We start from the raw sequence: 13362 nt of genomic DNA, 5'->3' as shown, positions 1-13362 counted from the left end.
TTAGCTCTCAGATTTGTGGAGGAGGAAGGAATTTGTGACCAAAGAAGAACCAGAGATCATTATTGATCATAAAATAGATAATTTTGATTATATTAAGTTAAAAAGTTCTTGTACAAACAAAACTAATGCAGACAAGATTAGAAGGGAAGCAATAAACTGGGAAAACATTTTTACATCCAAAGGATCTGATAAAGGCCTCATTTCTAAAATATATAGAGAACTGACTCAAATTTATAATGGTTCAAACCATTCTCCAGTTGATAAATGGTCAAAGAATAGGAACAGATAATTTTCAGAGGGAGAAATTGAAACTATTTGTAGCCACAGGAAAAGGTGCTCCAAATCACTATAGATCAGAGAAATGCAAATTAAGACAACTCTGAGATACCATTACATACCTCTCAGATTGGCTAAGATGACAGGAAAAGATAATGACAAATGTTGGAAGGGATGTGGGAAAACTGGGACACTGATACATTGTTGATGGAACTGTGAACGGATCCAACCATTCTGGAGAGAAGTTTCGAACTACGCTCAAAAAGTTATCAAACTGTGCATGCCCTTTGATCCAGCGGTGTTTCTACTGGGCTTATATCCCAAAGAGATCTTAAAGGAGGGAAAGGGAATGGCATGTGCAAAAACGTTTTTGGCAGCTCTCTTCGTAGTGGCAAGAAACTGGAAACTGAGTGGATGCCCATCAATTGGAAAATGGCTGAATGGTATATGAATGCTATGGAATACTATTGTTCTGTAAGAAATGACCAGCAAGATGATTTCAGAGAGGCTTGAAGAGACCTTGCAAAGTGAAATGAGCAGAACCAGGAAATCATTGCACATGGCAATAACAGGACTGTGCAGTGATCAGTTCTGATGGACGTGGCTCTCTTCAACATTGAGATGATTCAAACCAGTTCCGCTTGTTCAGTGATGAAGAGAATCAACTACACCCAAAGAACTATAAGAACAGAGTGTGGACCACAACATAGCGTTCTCACTCTCTCTGTTGTCATTTGCTTGCATTTTGTTTTATTTCTCAGTTTTTCTTTTCTTCCTTCTTGATCTGATTTTTCTTGTGCAACAAGGTAACTGTATAATATGTATACATATATTGGATCTAACGTGTATTTCAACATATTTAACATGTATTGGACTATCTTCTAGGTAGGGGAGGGGATGGGGGGCAGAAAAGGAAAATTTGGAACAAAAGGTTATACAAGAATCAATGTTGGAAAAATTACCCATGCATATGCTTTGTAAATAAAAAGCTGTAATAAAAATAAAATAAAATAGTTACTTAGAGTGCTAACTCTTTAGAGCAACAACAACAAAAAAAATATATATACAAGAACATCCTCAAGATCACTTTGAAGAACTTTAGTATTGATTATGAGACGTGAGAGACACTAGCACAGAACCACCCAGCTTGTTATGCCCGAGTCAAAGAAGATGTACTCTGTAAGCAAAGCAGACATGCTTTGGCAAAAAGAAATGTGATCTGCTCAAACCTGAAGATATCTCCATCTCAAATGGATTACTTTTGCCCAATCTGTGATAGAACCTTCCAAAATAGTAATGGGCTTATCAGCCACAGTGGGACACACTGTAACCTGACTCCAACATCATGATGTCATTGATCCTCTTTGAAAATGGACAACCAACTGCCCCCCAAAAAAAAATCCCAGAAAAGCACATTAATTAAAATATTTTTTTTAAAACCTGAAAATAGCAAAAGAAAATTCAAAGGGAGAAGGAAAGGTTGAAGAGGAAATCAAGACACTTTTGTTAAACCAACTTTACATGATAATTTCCAGTTTCACTTACAAACCTTTTTTCCCTGTATACCGAAATACTTGTTTGTTGATGTTAAAACTCCTAATAAAATTTAAATTAAAAAAAGTTTAAAAATAAACATTTGAAATATCAAACAAGTTTATTCTTGAGCAGAATTAAGTTTTTAGATCTGAAAGCAAGAATCAATTAATACTGAGAACCAATTAAAATTACTTCTAAGTTCATGAGTAGAAAGAATTTTGAGAGGAAGCCAAGTCCACAGCAATAATACTGTTTTACTGCTTCATGTGTGATGCCACTGAAATTGTAAGGTACATGAAAGTACATGGACTGCTTTCTTTATTTTTTAATATCCTAATAGTATAGTAACATTAGACAAAATTTGGAACTTATTAAATTATGAAGTATGAGATTCTGTTGATTTATAATAATTTACTCTGGACTCCTTTAATACTTTTATACTCAGACTTCCAAGAAAAAAAAAAAAAAAAACATGCTAATATAGTAAAGCCAATCACAAGGATACGTCAGCAAATGTTGTAAGATCACATCAACAAATGGGAAATATCCAGGAACAAAAATGATCTAGCCGTTTCTACCAATCAGCAGCTGCTACCCTTCTTTGTTCTTCCCCTCTTACCTACTATCCTATTATTCACTCTCTTTATTGCTTCATAATTCTACCAGAATAAGACAGGAGAATGATACAGGAAATAATAAACAGAAATCAAGAAGCAAACAAGTAAACAATATGATTTGGGATCTTTATTTTAAAAAAAGGAAGACATAATGAGGGAATCCCAGACATGTCCTTCCCAACTGAGAGGCATTACGGTTATAGTAAGAGATTTATTGTCAGAAAAATATGGCTTCTGATTCTGCTTCTTTCAGTTAATAACTGTGTGGTCAGGAGCCACTGTTTCCATTTCTGTCAAACAGATTACATACATTACAGGACTGCTATAAGGATCAAATGAGAAAATGTCTGGAGAATGCCCTGTCCTTGGTAAAATGCTATTTTTTTTAAAAGGTATCAGTTCCTTAATATTCCCTTTTATTAAAAAACCTATAGATTATTTTCTGAAAGTTTTTAAATTTCAATCATCAAAATCTTGAGAAAATATAAGTGCTAGATACTATGTTTGAAACTACACATAAATGCAACTAATAACAATAATTCTTGGTAATTAAACTAGTTGATAGCTACAACTTGTTAATGTTTGACAATATAGTTCACTGAAAATATGTTCAACAAACCATGCTATTTGCTGTAAAGAATAAACAAATGTAAATTTTTGGGTAACAAATTCACAGAACCTATGCTAATGTAAAAAAGAAAATTTTTGTGTCTTTAAACAAATTCACAAAGATTGTGTGTACTAACTTTAAATTTTAAGGCAGCAAAGCCATCTTGTGGTTGATACTGGTAATGTTCATACTTTGAGTATAATAGACATGCTATACTAATTTCTCATAATCAATTTAGGTCCACATTTGCAGTATAGGATCATAAGTCTTACACAAGTAGACAAAGTACCCTTAATGTGATTTTTTTTTTTTTTAAATACCTAAACTCCCAATTTCTTCACATTATCTTCTGGTTATAAAATACTTTAAAGTCTTTTGTTTTTCTTAAACAACTAACAGTTCATCTTGGTTAGAATATTTATTGCTGTGAAAACAATCATATCAAGTTGTTCAATTCTTTAAGATTTATAATTTTTTAAGTAATATATTTTTGGTTTCATGACAAAAGCTTTTTGGTACTTATTTTGTGGTTTACTTGGAATCATTTAATGATTTTAATCTTGCATTCTAAATATGTCAAGGACTCTAAACAATTTTTTTTAATGAAAACTAATATAGTTCTTTTGTAAAAACAACTATTTGTTTTATGCACTTAAAATATTTTGAGAAAATGTCTATATTTTTATCAGATTGCTAAAATAACAAAAAGGCTAAGAATTCCTGTCTTAAATAAAACTATAAATTTATAAAACTAATAATACAGAATCCTAAGTTGTCAGTCTTCTTAAAAATGTTCCCAAACTTATACCATTCAAACACTCTTTCCATTTATCTAGATTTATTTTTAGATCATTTAAATATGAAACTTTACAACAAGTTTTTTCAATTTAGAAACTTAGTAGTTCTTCATATTGGTAGCCTGTAAAAGAAAAAAGAAAAATATACTTTCATCTAATATAATTATAACTTTGGTGATGAGAAGACAAGAAATATGATAATTGCCTTCAAGTAGCCAAATTTCTGTAGTATGATTTTAAAGGAAAGAATCAGGATAAAAGGGTTATGGATTTTGGTTCTAAAAGGAAAAATTTACCATAAATTTAAAACTACACATCAATAGAATGGGCTGCATTTTAAGAATGTGAGCACCACCTAAATAAAAAGTATTTAGACTGTCAATAAACATTAATTAAAAGTCTATTACATCGCCAGGGACTGTGTTAAGTGCTGGAGATACAAAAAAAAAAAAAAAAAAAAAGCAAGGAGCTTCAATGTGCACACAATTTAATGGGGAAAACAATATTAAAATAAGTATAAACAAATAAGCCATATACAGGATAAACTGGAAATAAATAAAACAGAGAAAGCACTAAAATTAAAATAGAAAGGGAAAGGCTTCTTGAAGAATATGGAATTTTAGTGAGAAATTGAAGAAAGGCAGGGAAGACAAGGCAGAGAGAAATGAGGCAGAACATTCCTTAATTAAGACACTGCCAATGAAAATAGTCAGAATATGGAATATCTCGTTCAAGGAACAGCAAGGGCAGGGTCACTGGATATGTGAAAGGAAAGGGGAAAAGGGTAAAGTGAGAACACTAGAAAGCAAGTCTAGAAGTTATGAAGGCAGCAAAATCAGAAATTTAATTGTGGATTATGTTTGATCCTGAAAATTAAAGGGAGCCACTGGATTTTGTTGATTAAGTAAAGCAACATGATCAATCCTGAAATTTAAGAACACTGAAAACAGAAGAGTCAAAAAACTAACATGGGAAGAGAACTGAAGTAGGTAGACCAAACAACAGTCTACTATAATCGTCTGGGTGTAAGGTGATGATCCCGGTAGTGGCAGTGTCAGAGAAGAAGAGGAGCATATGTAATGGATATTATGAAGTTAAAATCAACAGGCTGTAGCAATAGATTGTACATATGATGTAAATCAGAATGAAGAACTGAAAGTAATACCTAACTTGCATGCCTGGATAAACAGATGTATGGTTGCACCCACCCTCAACAGTAACAGGTAAGTTTGGAAGGTAGAAAAGTTTGTAGAGGAAAATAATGAATTCATTTTTGAACAAGTTTGAGAGAATCTAATAGAAGTGATAAATTGAATCCAAGGGAACTGATAAGTTAACTAAGGAAGAAGAGGTACCACAACAGTCTTTTGAGACAGCCACATTTGGAAGCACGAGCCATATAAAATTCCAGAAAAGAAAACTCAGGATTAGCCAAGATAAGTTGGCAGGGAAATAGACAGTCCAATTCCCTCTTGTTACATATGAGAAAACTGCACTGAATAAATCAATTTCATATAATTCAAGCCTATCCCAAAACTTCTGTAATTCTGAAATTTAGTAGGAAGAAAAATGACTTGGGAGAGTCAGAAGACTTAGGTTTAAATCATAGCTCCTCGAGTTAATGGTTAAATTTAAATGGCAATTTTTCAAATCTCAGTTTTCTCATTTGAAAAATGAGTATAATATCTGAAATACCTACCTCAATGCCCTTTTGCAAAAAAAAATAAAAAACTTAAAAAACCTAAAAATTACACATGCACACACACACACACACACATACAGCAACATCATTAATAACTTGAAGTTATCAGATAATATAATACAAACTACCTGTTCTCTAAATTAATATTTATACATATTAAGTTTACCTATAAAAAAGAATGTCTGAAAAATGAATGGATCTCAGAGCGAGAGCTTCATATTATTTCTTCTTACTTTTGAAACTTTATATTTTCTAAAAACTTTTTTTCCAGAATATTCTCACAATTAGTATCATTAATTACATGATCATAATTAATAAAACAAATAGTATTGAAAGGAACAATTTTTTTTAAAAAGAATTATGTTAAAATTAATTTAAATTTGTGTTAATGAAATTTTCTACTTCTTTCCATTGCCTATTTCTTAAGTAAGGGTATTTTTTCCAAGTGGTTGTCAAAAAGGGCATTTAAAAGGATAAGATTTGGTACAGAAGAACCAACATAGGACTGATACTGAGAAAGCAAACATTGGGAAGCATTAAGACTTATTTAATCAGCAGCATTATAGGATTTAATCACTTTCATTGTTGAATATAAGAGATATGATTAATCACAGTTATACCTCCTCCAGATTAGTTGCTAAGAAAGTCTATAACCTGTCAGAAATTCTGAGACTGTGGAGTGAACTTCAAAGAACAGGGAATATAAATAAAAGGTTCCAAAGTAAAAATAAATTCAAAGAGTTAAGCTTAATTAATTTGGAATATAAAGTACTTGGAAGTTGGAGAGAATTATCAGTCTCAAAGTATATAAAATTATTTTATAAAGAAAAGTAACCTGCTTCTCTCCATTTTTGCAACAAAGAATTTAGGCAAAATATAATAAAAGTTTCATGATATTCATGATTGTTAAATATCACAATGGATTACTAAAGGAATTTATAGAATCCATTTTTCTAAGTATCTTTAAAAATAGATTATATTTTTATATGCCTGAACTTCAAATAATAGGTTATATGACTTCTCAAAATGCCTTCCAGCTCAATCAATCTTTCTGTGGGAAATAAACATTTTAGTATATGGGAACTAAATACATGCTCCACCAAAGCAGGCTTTTCGGTACAAATTAAAGCCAAACAAGCCGATAGACACTAAACTTTACCTCTGAGCCTGAAGTGCAATAACTTCTTTGGCATAAGTACAGAAATGGTAAAGAGGCTATACATAAGATATCTCATAACATTCCAAAAAGAAATGTTATAGAAATGTTTCATTTAATTTAGAAACATGTCATATTTTACTGAAATGTGACACTGAGAGGCAGTGTGGCAAAATGTGTAGCTGGTTTTAATCAAACCACTATAAGACCAATTTCAAATCTCTCCTCTAGCATATATTGGTTGTATATATGGATAGGGCAGCTTGGTTTCTCAGTACTGAAGATAACTTTCTAAATCTAAAAGCTATGTAAGTGCCAGCCTGGCATCCCTCTCATATTATACAAACACAAAGCATTCTTGTAAACAGTGGTGCACAAAAACAGCACAAAGTTTGAAAAGAATCAAAAAATGTGGATCAGATTTTGGCTTGCTTTTTCATTAGCTCAGTGACTCTAGGCAAGTCATTTTATTACTGGGAGCTTAAATTTCCTTACCTAAAAATACCCCAACGTTGGTAAAAGAAAATCTCTCATCTCATCTATACTAATAAAAGAACAGATCTAGTCCCTATACCTACCCTATGCTATCTTTAATAATTTCTTGACTGATAATTGATAAATTCAAAAGTTCAAAAAAGAATATTTGGAAATTTTTTGTCAGAATTGTTTTGCATAAATATTAAAATGATGTGGAAAATGAAATAGAAAAATCAATGAATCAATAAGCATTTATTAAGCATTCATGATGTGGCAGGCACTGGTCTGGTGATATGAAGGAAAATTAAAAGCAGCCCCTAACCTTAAAGACTTTACACTCTATACACAGTTTGATAATTTTTTAAGCATAATTCCAAACTGCTCTCCAGAATGGATGGATCCATTCACAATTCCACCAACAATGTATTAGTGTCCTAGTTTTTCTCACATTCCCTCCAATATTTGTCATTATCTTTTCCAGTCATCTTAGCCAACCTCAGAGTTATGTGGTGGTATCTCAGAGCTGTCTTAATTTGTACTTTTCTGATCAATAGTGATTTAGAGCACTTTTTCATATTACTAGAAATGGTTTTAATTTCTTCATCTGAAAATTATCTTTCATATTCCTTTCCCATTTATCAATTGGAGAATGGCTTGAATTCTTATGAATGAGTCAATTCTCTATATATTTTAGAAAATGAGGCCTTTTCAGAACCCTTAAATGTAAAAATATCTTCCGAATTTACTGCTTCCCTTCTAATCTTGTCTGCATTAGTTTTGTTTGTACAAAAACTTTTTAGCTTAATATAATCAAAATTATGTATTTGGTGTTCAGTAATGATCTCCATTTCTTCTTGGGTCATAAATTCCTTCCTCTTCCACAGATCTGAGAGGTAAACTATCCTATGTTCTTCATATTGTCTTATAATATCACTCTTAAATCATAGCTCCTCGAGTTAATGGACTCAAGGTTCTAATAGAACCCATTTCAACATTATCTTGATATATGGTTTTAAGTGTGGGTCAATGCCTAATTTCTGCCATACTAGTTTCCAATTTTCCCAGCAGTTTTTTGTCAAATCCCAAAAGCTGGAGTCTTTGGGTTTGTCAACATTAGATTGCTATAGTTATTGACTATTTTATTCTGTAAACCTAATTTATTTCATTGATCAACTAGTCTATTTCTGAAAGAAAAAATAAAACTTTACACTCTAATGGGAAAAGATAATAGGTACATTAGTATATTCAAGATACATAAATAAGATGATTTTAATGATATCATAATAATATGCAAAACCATAAAAAAGGGGAGGGACTATAATAAAAAAAGATTTTCAGTTCTTCAAAGCTGGCAAAAAGTAGAAAGGACATCATTTGCAATGTACTAACACATTTAACTTCGATGTTCTCTTCTATTTCCTTACTTTCTTGTGCTATTATATTCACAAATAAGAGATCTGATGAATCTCTTACAGTACATGAATCAAAAAAAAAAGGCACAATTACAAAACTTTAAAGTCTAACGTATTTTGTTTATCACTCTATTTTAATTTATTCATTTAATACTCATTAAGTACTTATGTGCATACATATTTTTTTAAGAAAGTACAAAGATTTAAATAAAGTAGTTTCTAGTAAAACAGTAAGACACTACTAAGATATTACATATTAATTTAACCAGCCTCTACAATATCATTTGTGGCTGTTTCCTTCTTATTACTCACATTATTACCACCCTAAATAAGGACTTTTAACACTTTTTTTTCCTCAACCTTATTATACATATACTCTTTGCCAGATGCTATCGTCTTACCAAAATGACCTTGCTGTTCCTCACACACAGAACTGTTAAGAGTTCTCTGTAACTGGAATGCACATGGAATTTACCTCTATCCCTCCTAAGTCCTTGTTTCCTTCAAAATCATGCTTACAGGATACCTTTTAAATTAAATTTCTCAGCTTCCTGCTGAAATGGTACATTTGAATTCTGAAACCAAAAGAATATATCTTTTTCTTCCCTATGAAAATAATGTTGAAGAATCTGAATGGAGAAAAAGCTAGACATCACCTAATCCTTCAAATGATCCCAAAGATTTTTCTCCATTAGAATAGAAATATTAGCATTCTAAGTTACCTTTTCCACCTTTCCACCATTAATGTCACTGGGGAGGAATTTCTTGCCAATGGTTCTCAAATCTGTCTAAAATAAAAAGGATATCATTAAAATAGAATCAGAAAAATAAATTTAACAGATAAAATCTATAAGTAGTGTATGACTGAGAAACATAGCACCTAGCACTACACACAGAATAAAATCAATAGAATTACAAGGCATTTATTATAAGGGGTTATCATGATATAATTATATTTTCAAAAGTTTAAACAACTTATGAAAACACAATTTTACCTATGTGAAAACAGTAACAAAACCCACAAAACAACCAAATACAGAACAATAAGTAGTGATACAGGACTATTCCTAAAAAGAAAATGTGATGTTAAGACTTATTTAAGACACAGCACAAATAAAACACAGTAAATATGAAATAGTAAGAAATTATCCACCTATAATCTCCATCACACAAGGTCTTTAGTTTTGATCTCTTTGGCAATGTAAAAGCTCTAGAAAATGGTGAGAATAGGATTGAACAAATAAGCAATGGGGGTGGGGGATAAACTATAGGAATATTATTTAGTTAATTAAAATGGCTTAAAAATGAGAACTTAGTACAAATTACTAATTTAATTTTTACTGTTTATTATTACTTAGAAGCTCATTAATGGAAACTAATATGTGAATTAAGTACAGAATAAAAAAGGTTAATTTAAAAGTGAGGGGAGAAAATAGATTATTTAGCTAAGTTAAGGGTAAATACAAAGATTATCATGGTAAAGACTCAAGAGTAACTATAGAATCTTAATTTCTTTAAAAATCTCTTATAAAAGAATACAACTCCTCCAATCTTTCCTTGTTTTGCCATTTATTTAAATTTTACATATTTTAATGTTATTGTCCATTTCCATATTCCATATTAATGAGCCAAATTCCTGATTAACTATCAGTGAAAATGCAGCAAAAAATAATCCCAATATAGACAAATGTAGATCAAAAATCATCAAAAATGAATAGGTTCTTTATTTCCTTTTCAGATCCTAGAATTTTTTGGAAGAAACCAAGGCATTTTTCAAGTTCTAAATAAATACCGATGGGGTTGTTAGTTTCAATCTGTATTATATAACTATAGTAAATATTAAAACATCTATAATTCAGACTCTATGGTTCAGAATTAAGTTGCTAAATTTTCTTATCAGTGAATTCTATATATGTTCAAGAAACATCAATTTCTGGTGAAGCCAGATATCTGCGATTTGAGAGTTAAGATACCAAATTAAATAAATGACATGTTTAAAAAAATTAGACTCATTCTCCATTAAAGTTACCAAATTAGATAATTATAAAGCACTTTTTCAAACTTTAAGGCAATAATAGCTATTATTATCATAAAATCCTATATGTTTTGTTTTAATATTCCAAAATACAGTATTTGGATGAAGCAAGTTAATCAGAAAATTCTTTTAGAAAAATGTATAAATATCACCTACATTGAGGGCAATCAGGATGATGTCATTTATATTGACTTTATCAGGAGAACTTTTGCAGGCTTCAATTCCTTCATCTGAAAGATACCTGTTAAAAAACAAAAATGCTTAGTACGGCAGTACTTAAATTAAAAGACAACCCCCCCCCCCAAAAAAAAAAAATATTGTAGTACATTTTATAAGTAGGAAAAATTCCATTATGAAATGATTCTATGAAAGGGAAAAACAACTCTTGTTTTACTCCTTTTCATTCACTACAGTAGGTACCTGGGCTCCATAAGACAGATTTCTAGATGCCCAAGTTCTGAGATAGGAAATAAAACTATTTCACTATTTCTCTTCTAAGTCCATGTGCTACATTTTATGTATTTAAAGAGATTATCCTGAGGCATCAACAGATTGCTAAAGGAGTTCTTAACACAAAAAAATTAAGAATACCTGTCCTAAAGTAAAATGCATAGTGCATATTCTCTATCATAATCATAATATGATTATGATGGATGATTATTCAGGTATTATAGGAGGAAATTTATTGATACTTATATTTCTTTAGCCAAGTTTTAAGCATCTCTAAGAAAAAAAATACAATATCAACATTTATTATTTTGTATTACCTTAACCTGCTTCTAAGGCAGAGGCTCTTTACCTTTTTTGTGTTACTTAACTCTTTTGGCTAAAACGTATGGACTTCTTCCCAAAATAATTTTTTGAATAAATAAATTACAAGGAAACAAACTATATGGAAAAGCAGTTTTCAAAAATGGTTTGTTTTGTTTTGCTTTTAAATAAGTTCATGGACCTCAAGTTAAGAACCTCTGCTCTAAAAGAGACAAAAAAAAAAAAATTTCCTTAATCTGCATTTTTTTAAGCTTAACTAGTCTTTGAACCAGGATTATTACTTCTGGTTCTTCAGTACAATAGCTATCTTCAGTAGATATCTTAAAGTGTCATTTTCATAAACACAAGTAAAATTAGTTCTATGTGTAGTATATACTAGGAAAAATATTTGTTTTGCATCTTTAAAGTTTCTGGTTGAAAAAAAGATATTGAGAATACCTTCTTAAATGATTTGCTTCTTAGGAAGGGGAGGGAGACAGGAACTGTATTATATTAATATTTTACTTTGTAAATCAAAAATATCTTTTGAGTCCTTTTTAAAAAAGATTTCACTGATAAGAATAACTCATAACAGTGTGGAGGTGATTACTTCAGCATATTCCAAGTTCTGGCAAATCTTTTCAAGCTAAAAAGTGTTCAATGTATGTCTATTGCCTTCCCCACCTTAGGAAACTGAGATTTGGGGCAACTAGGTGGCACAGTGGATAGAGTGAAGGCCCTGGAATCAGGAGGACACGAGTTCAAATTTGACCTCAGACACTTAATACTTCCTAGCTGTGTGACCCTGGGCAAGTCACTTAACCCCAATTGCCTGGAGGGAGGGAGGAAATTGAGATTCATCTTCTGAATGGTGATGAAATTTATTTTTAGATCACAGTCATTCATGACAGTGGTTTATTGCAAACACTGCAACTTCCAAACAAGAGAAGATAAAAGGAAAAAACAGCATAACTGAAGTAGATGTTAAAAAAAAAAAAAAATTAAACATGGAGACAGCTAGGTGGTGCAGGGGATGGAGCACAAGCCCTGAAGTCAAAAGGACCTAAGTTCAGAGCTGGTCTCAGACACTTAACACTTCTCAGCTGTATGACCCTGAGCAAGTCACTTAACCCCAAGCACCTCAGGGGAAAATAAAAAAGAAAAATGAATGTGAGTAAGAATATCTAACTGGGTAATGAATAGAAGACAATATTCAGAGAGATGAAAACACTGAGTCAATGGGCAGATAATTTGATTTTTTAAAAATGAATAAGGAGTATTCCTGAGTAAGGAGGAGGAAAGATGGTCAACAAAATGACTTAAAGAATATAAAAATCTGTGGTGTGTTAAGAGATTTTATTAGAACAAGGTGCTACTGAAATTAAAGTTACAGTTTTAGTCATCATATATTCTAATTATCTTTTCTCTATTCTTCAGCTAAAGACTGAAACTCTACCTTATTGGATTGTAAAGTCCATGAGAACAAAGATCATATTTTAGTCATCTCTGAATATTCCTTAGTATCTAGCACAGTGATTTGGACATAGAATTCATTTATTCATCTACTAGTCCTTATATTTAAGATGTTGTGCCAGTTAATGGAGAATATACAAAGATAATTATAACAAGGTTATTGGAACTGTGGTGCTGACAGTTTGGGGAAAAAAAATACAAAATGTGCAAAAAATATTAAATAAGTACAAACAAATTATTCAGCAGAAAAGGACATAGGAAGTCAAAAAAGTATGTGAGAATAAAGGAAAAGAAAAATACTATGCAAGAAGACAACAATCATTTATTAAGGCTCTATTAGATACACTATGTTAAGTGTTAGGCTGTCAAGTTTAAACAAGCAAAATACATGCCTTTATTGGATTTTCACAAATTGATAAAGGGATAAAAATAATCAACACAAATAACTAAGTATATTGGATAGTTTTAAATCCAGAAAAAGTCACAGGGAGTCTTTGGCATAGGTCAGCATAAGGTAACAG

General features: G+C 31.2%; 1 protein-coding gene across 3 annotated transcripts in view; it reads right to left on the bottom strand.

Moving 5' to 3' along the window:
• Positions 1 to 13362, bottom strand: part of TDRD3 (tudor domain containing 3) — a 160181-nt gene that overhangs the window by 106067 nt on the left and 40752 nt on the right. For 2 of the 3 annotated variants that reach the window (XR_004232823.1, XM_031958458.1), the window contains exons 2-3: positions 10775 to 10859; positions 9306 to 9371 (exon numbers count right to left, since the gene is read on the bottom strand). Coding sequence is in view for 1 of the 3 variants with exons in the window: in XM_031958458.1 (XP_031814318.1) it covers positions 9306 to 9371; positions 10775 to 10859 (151 nt within the window). In the remaining 2 variants the exon portion in view is untranslated. Of the gene's footprint in view, positions 1 to 9305; positions 9372 to 10774; positions 10860 to 13362 lie in introns of those variants that run through there. The other variant, XM_031958459.1, reaches the window with a different exon arrangement.

The sequence above is a fragment of the Sarcophilus harrisii genome, chromosome 3, assembly GCF_902635505.1.
Source record: "Sarcophilus harrisii chromosome 3, mSarHar1.11, whole genome shotgun sequence".
Taxonomy (NCBI): Eukaryota; Metazoa; Chordata; class Mammalia; order Dasyuromorphia; family Dasyuridae; genus Sarcophilus; species Sarcophilus harrisii.
Note: the sequence above shows the minus strand (reverse complement) of the source record. Positions and strands in the feature narration are given on the sequence as shown.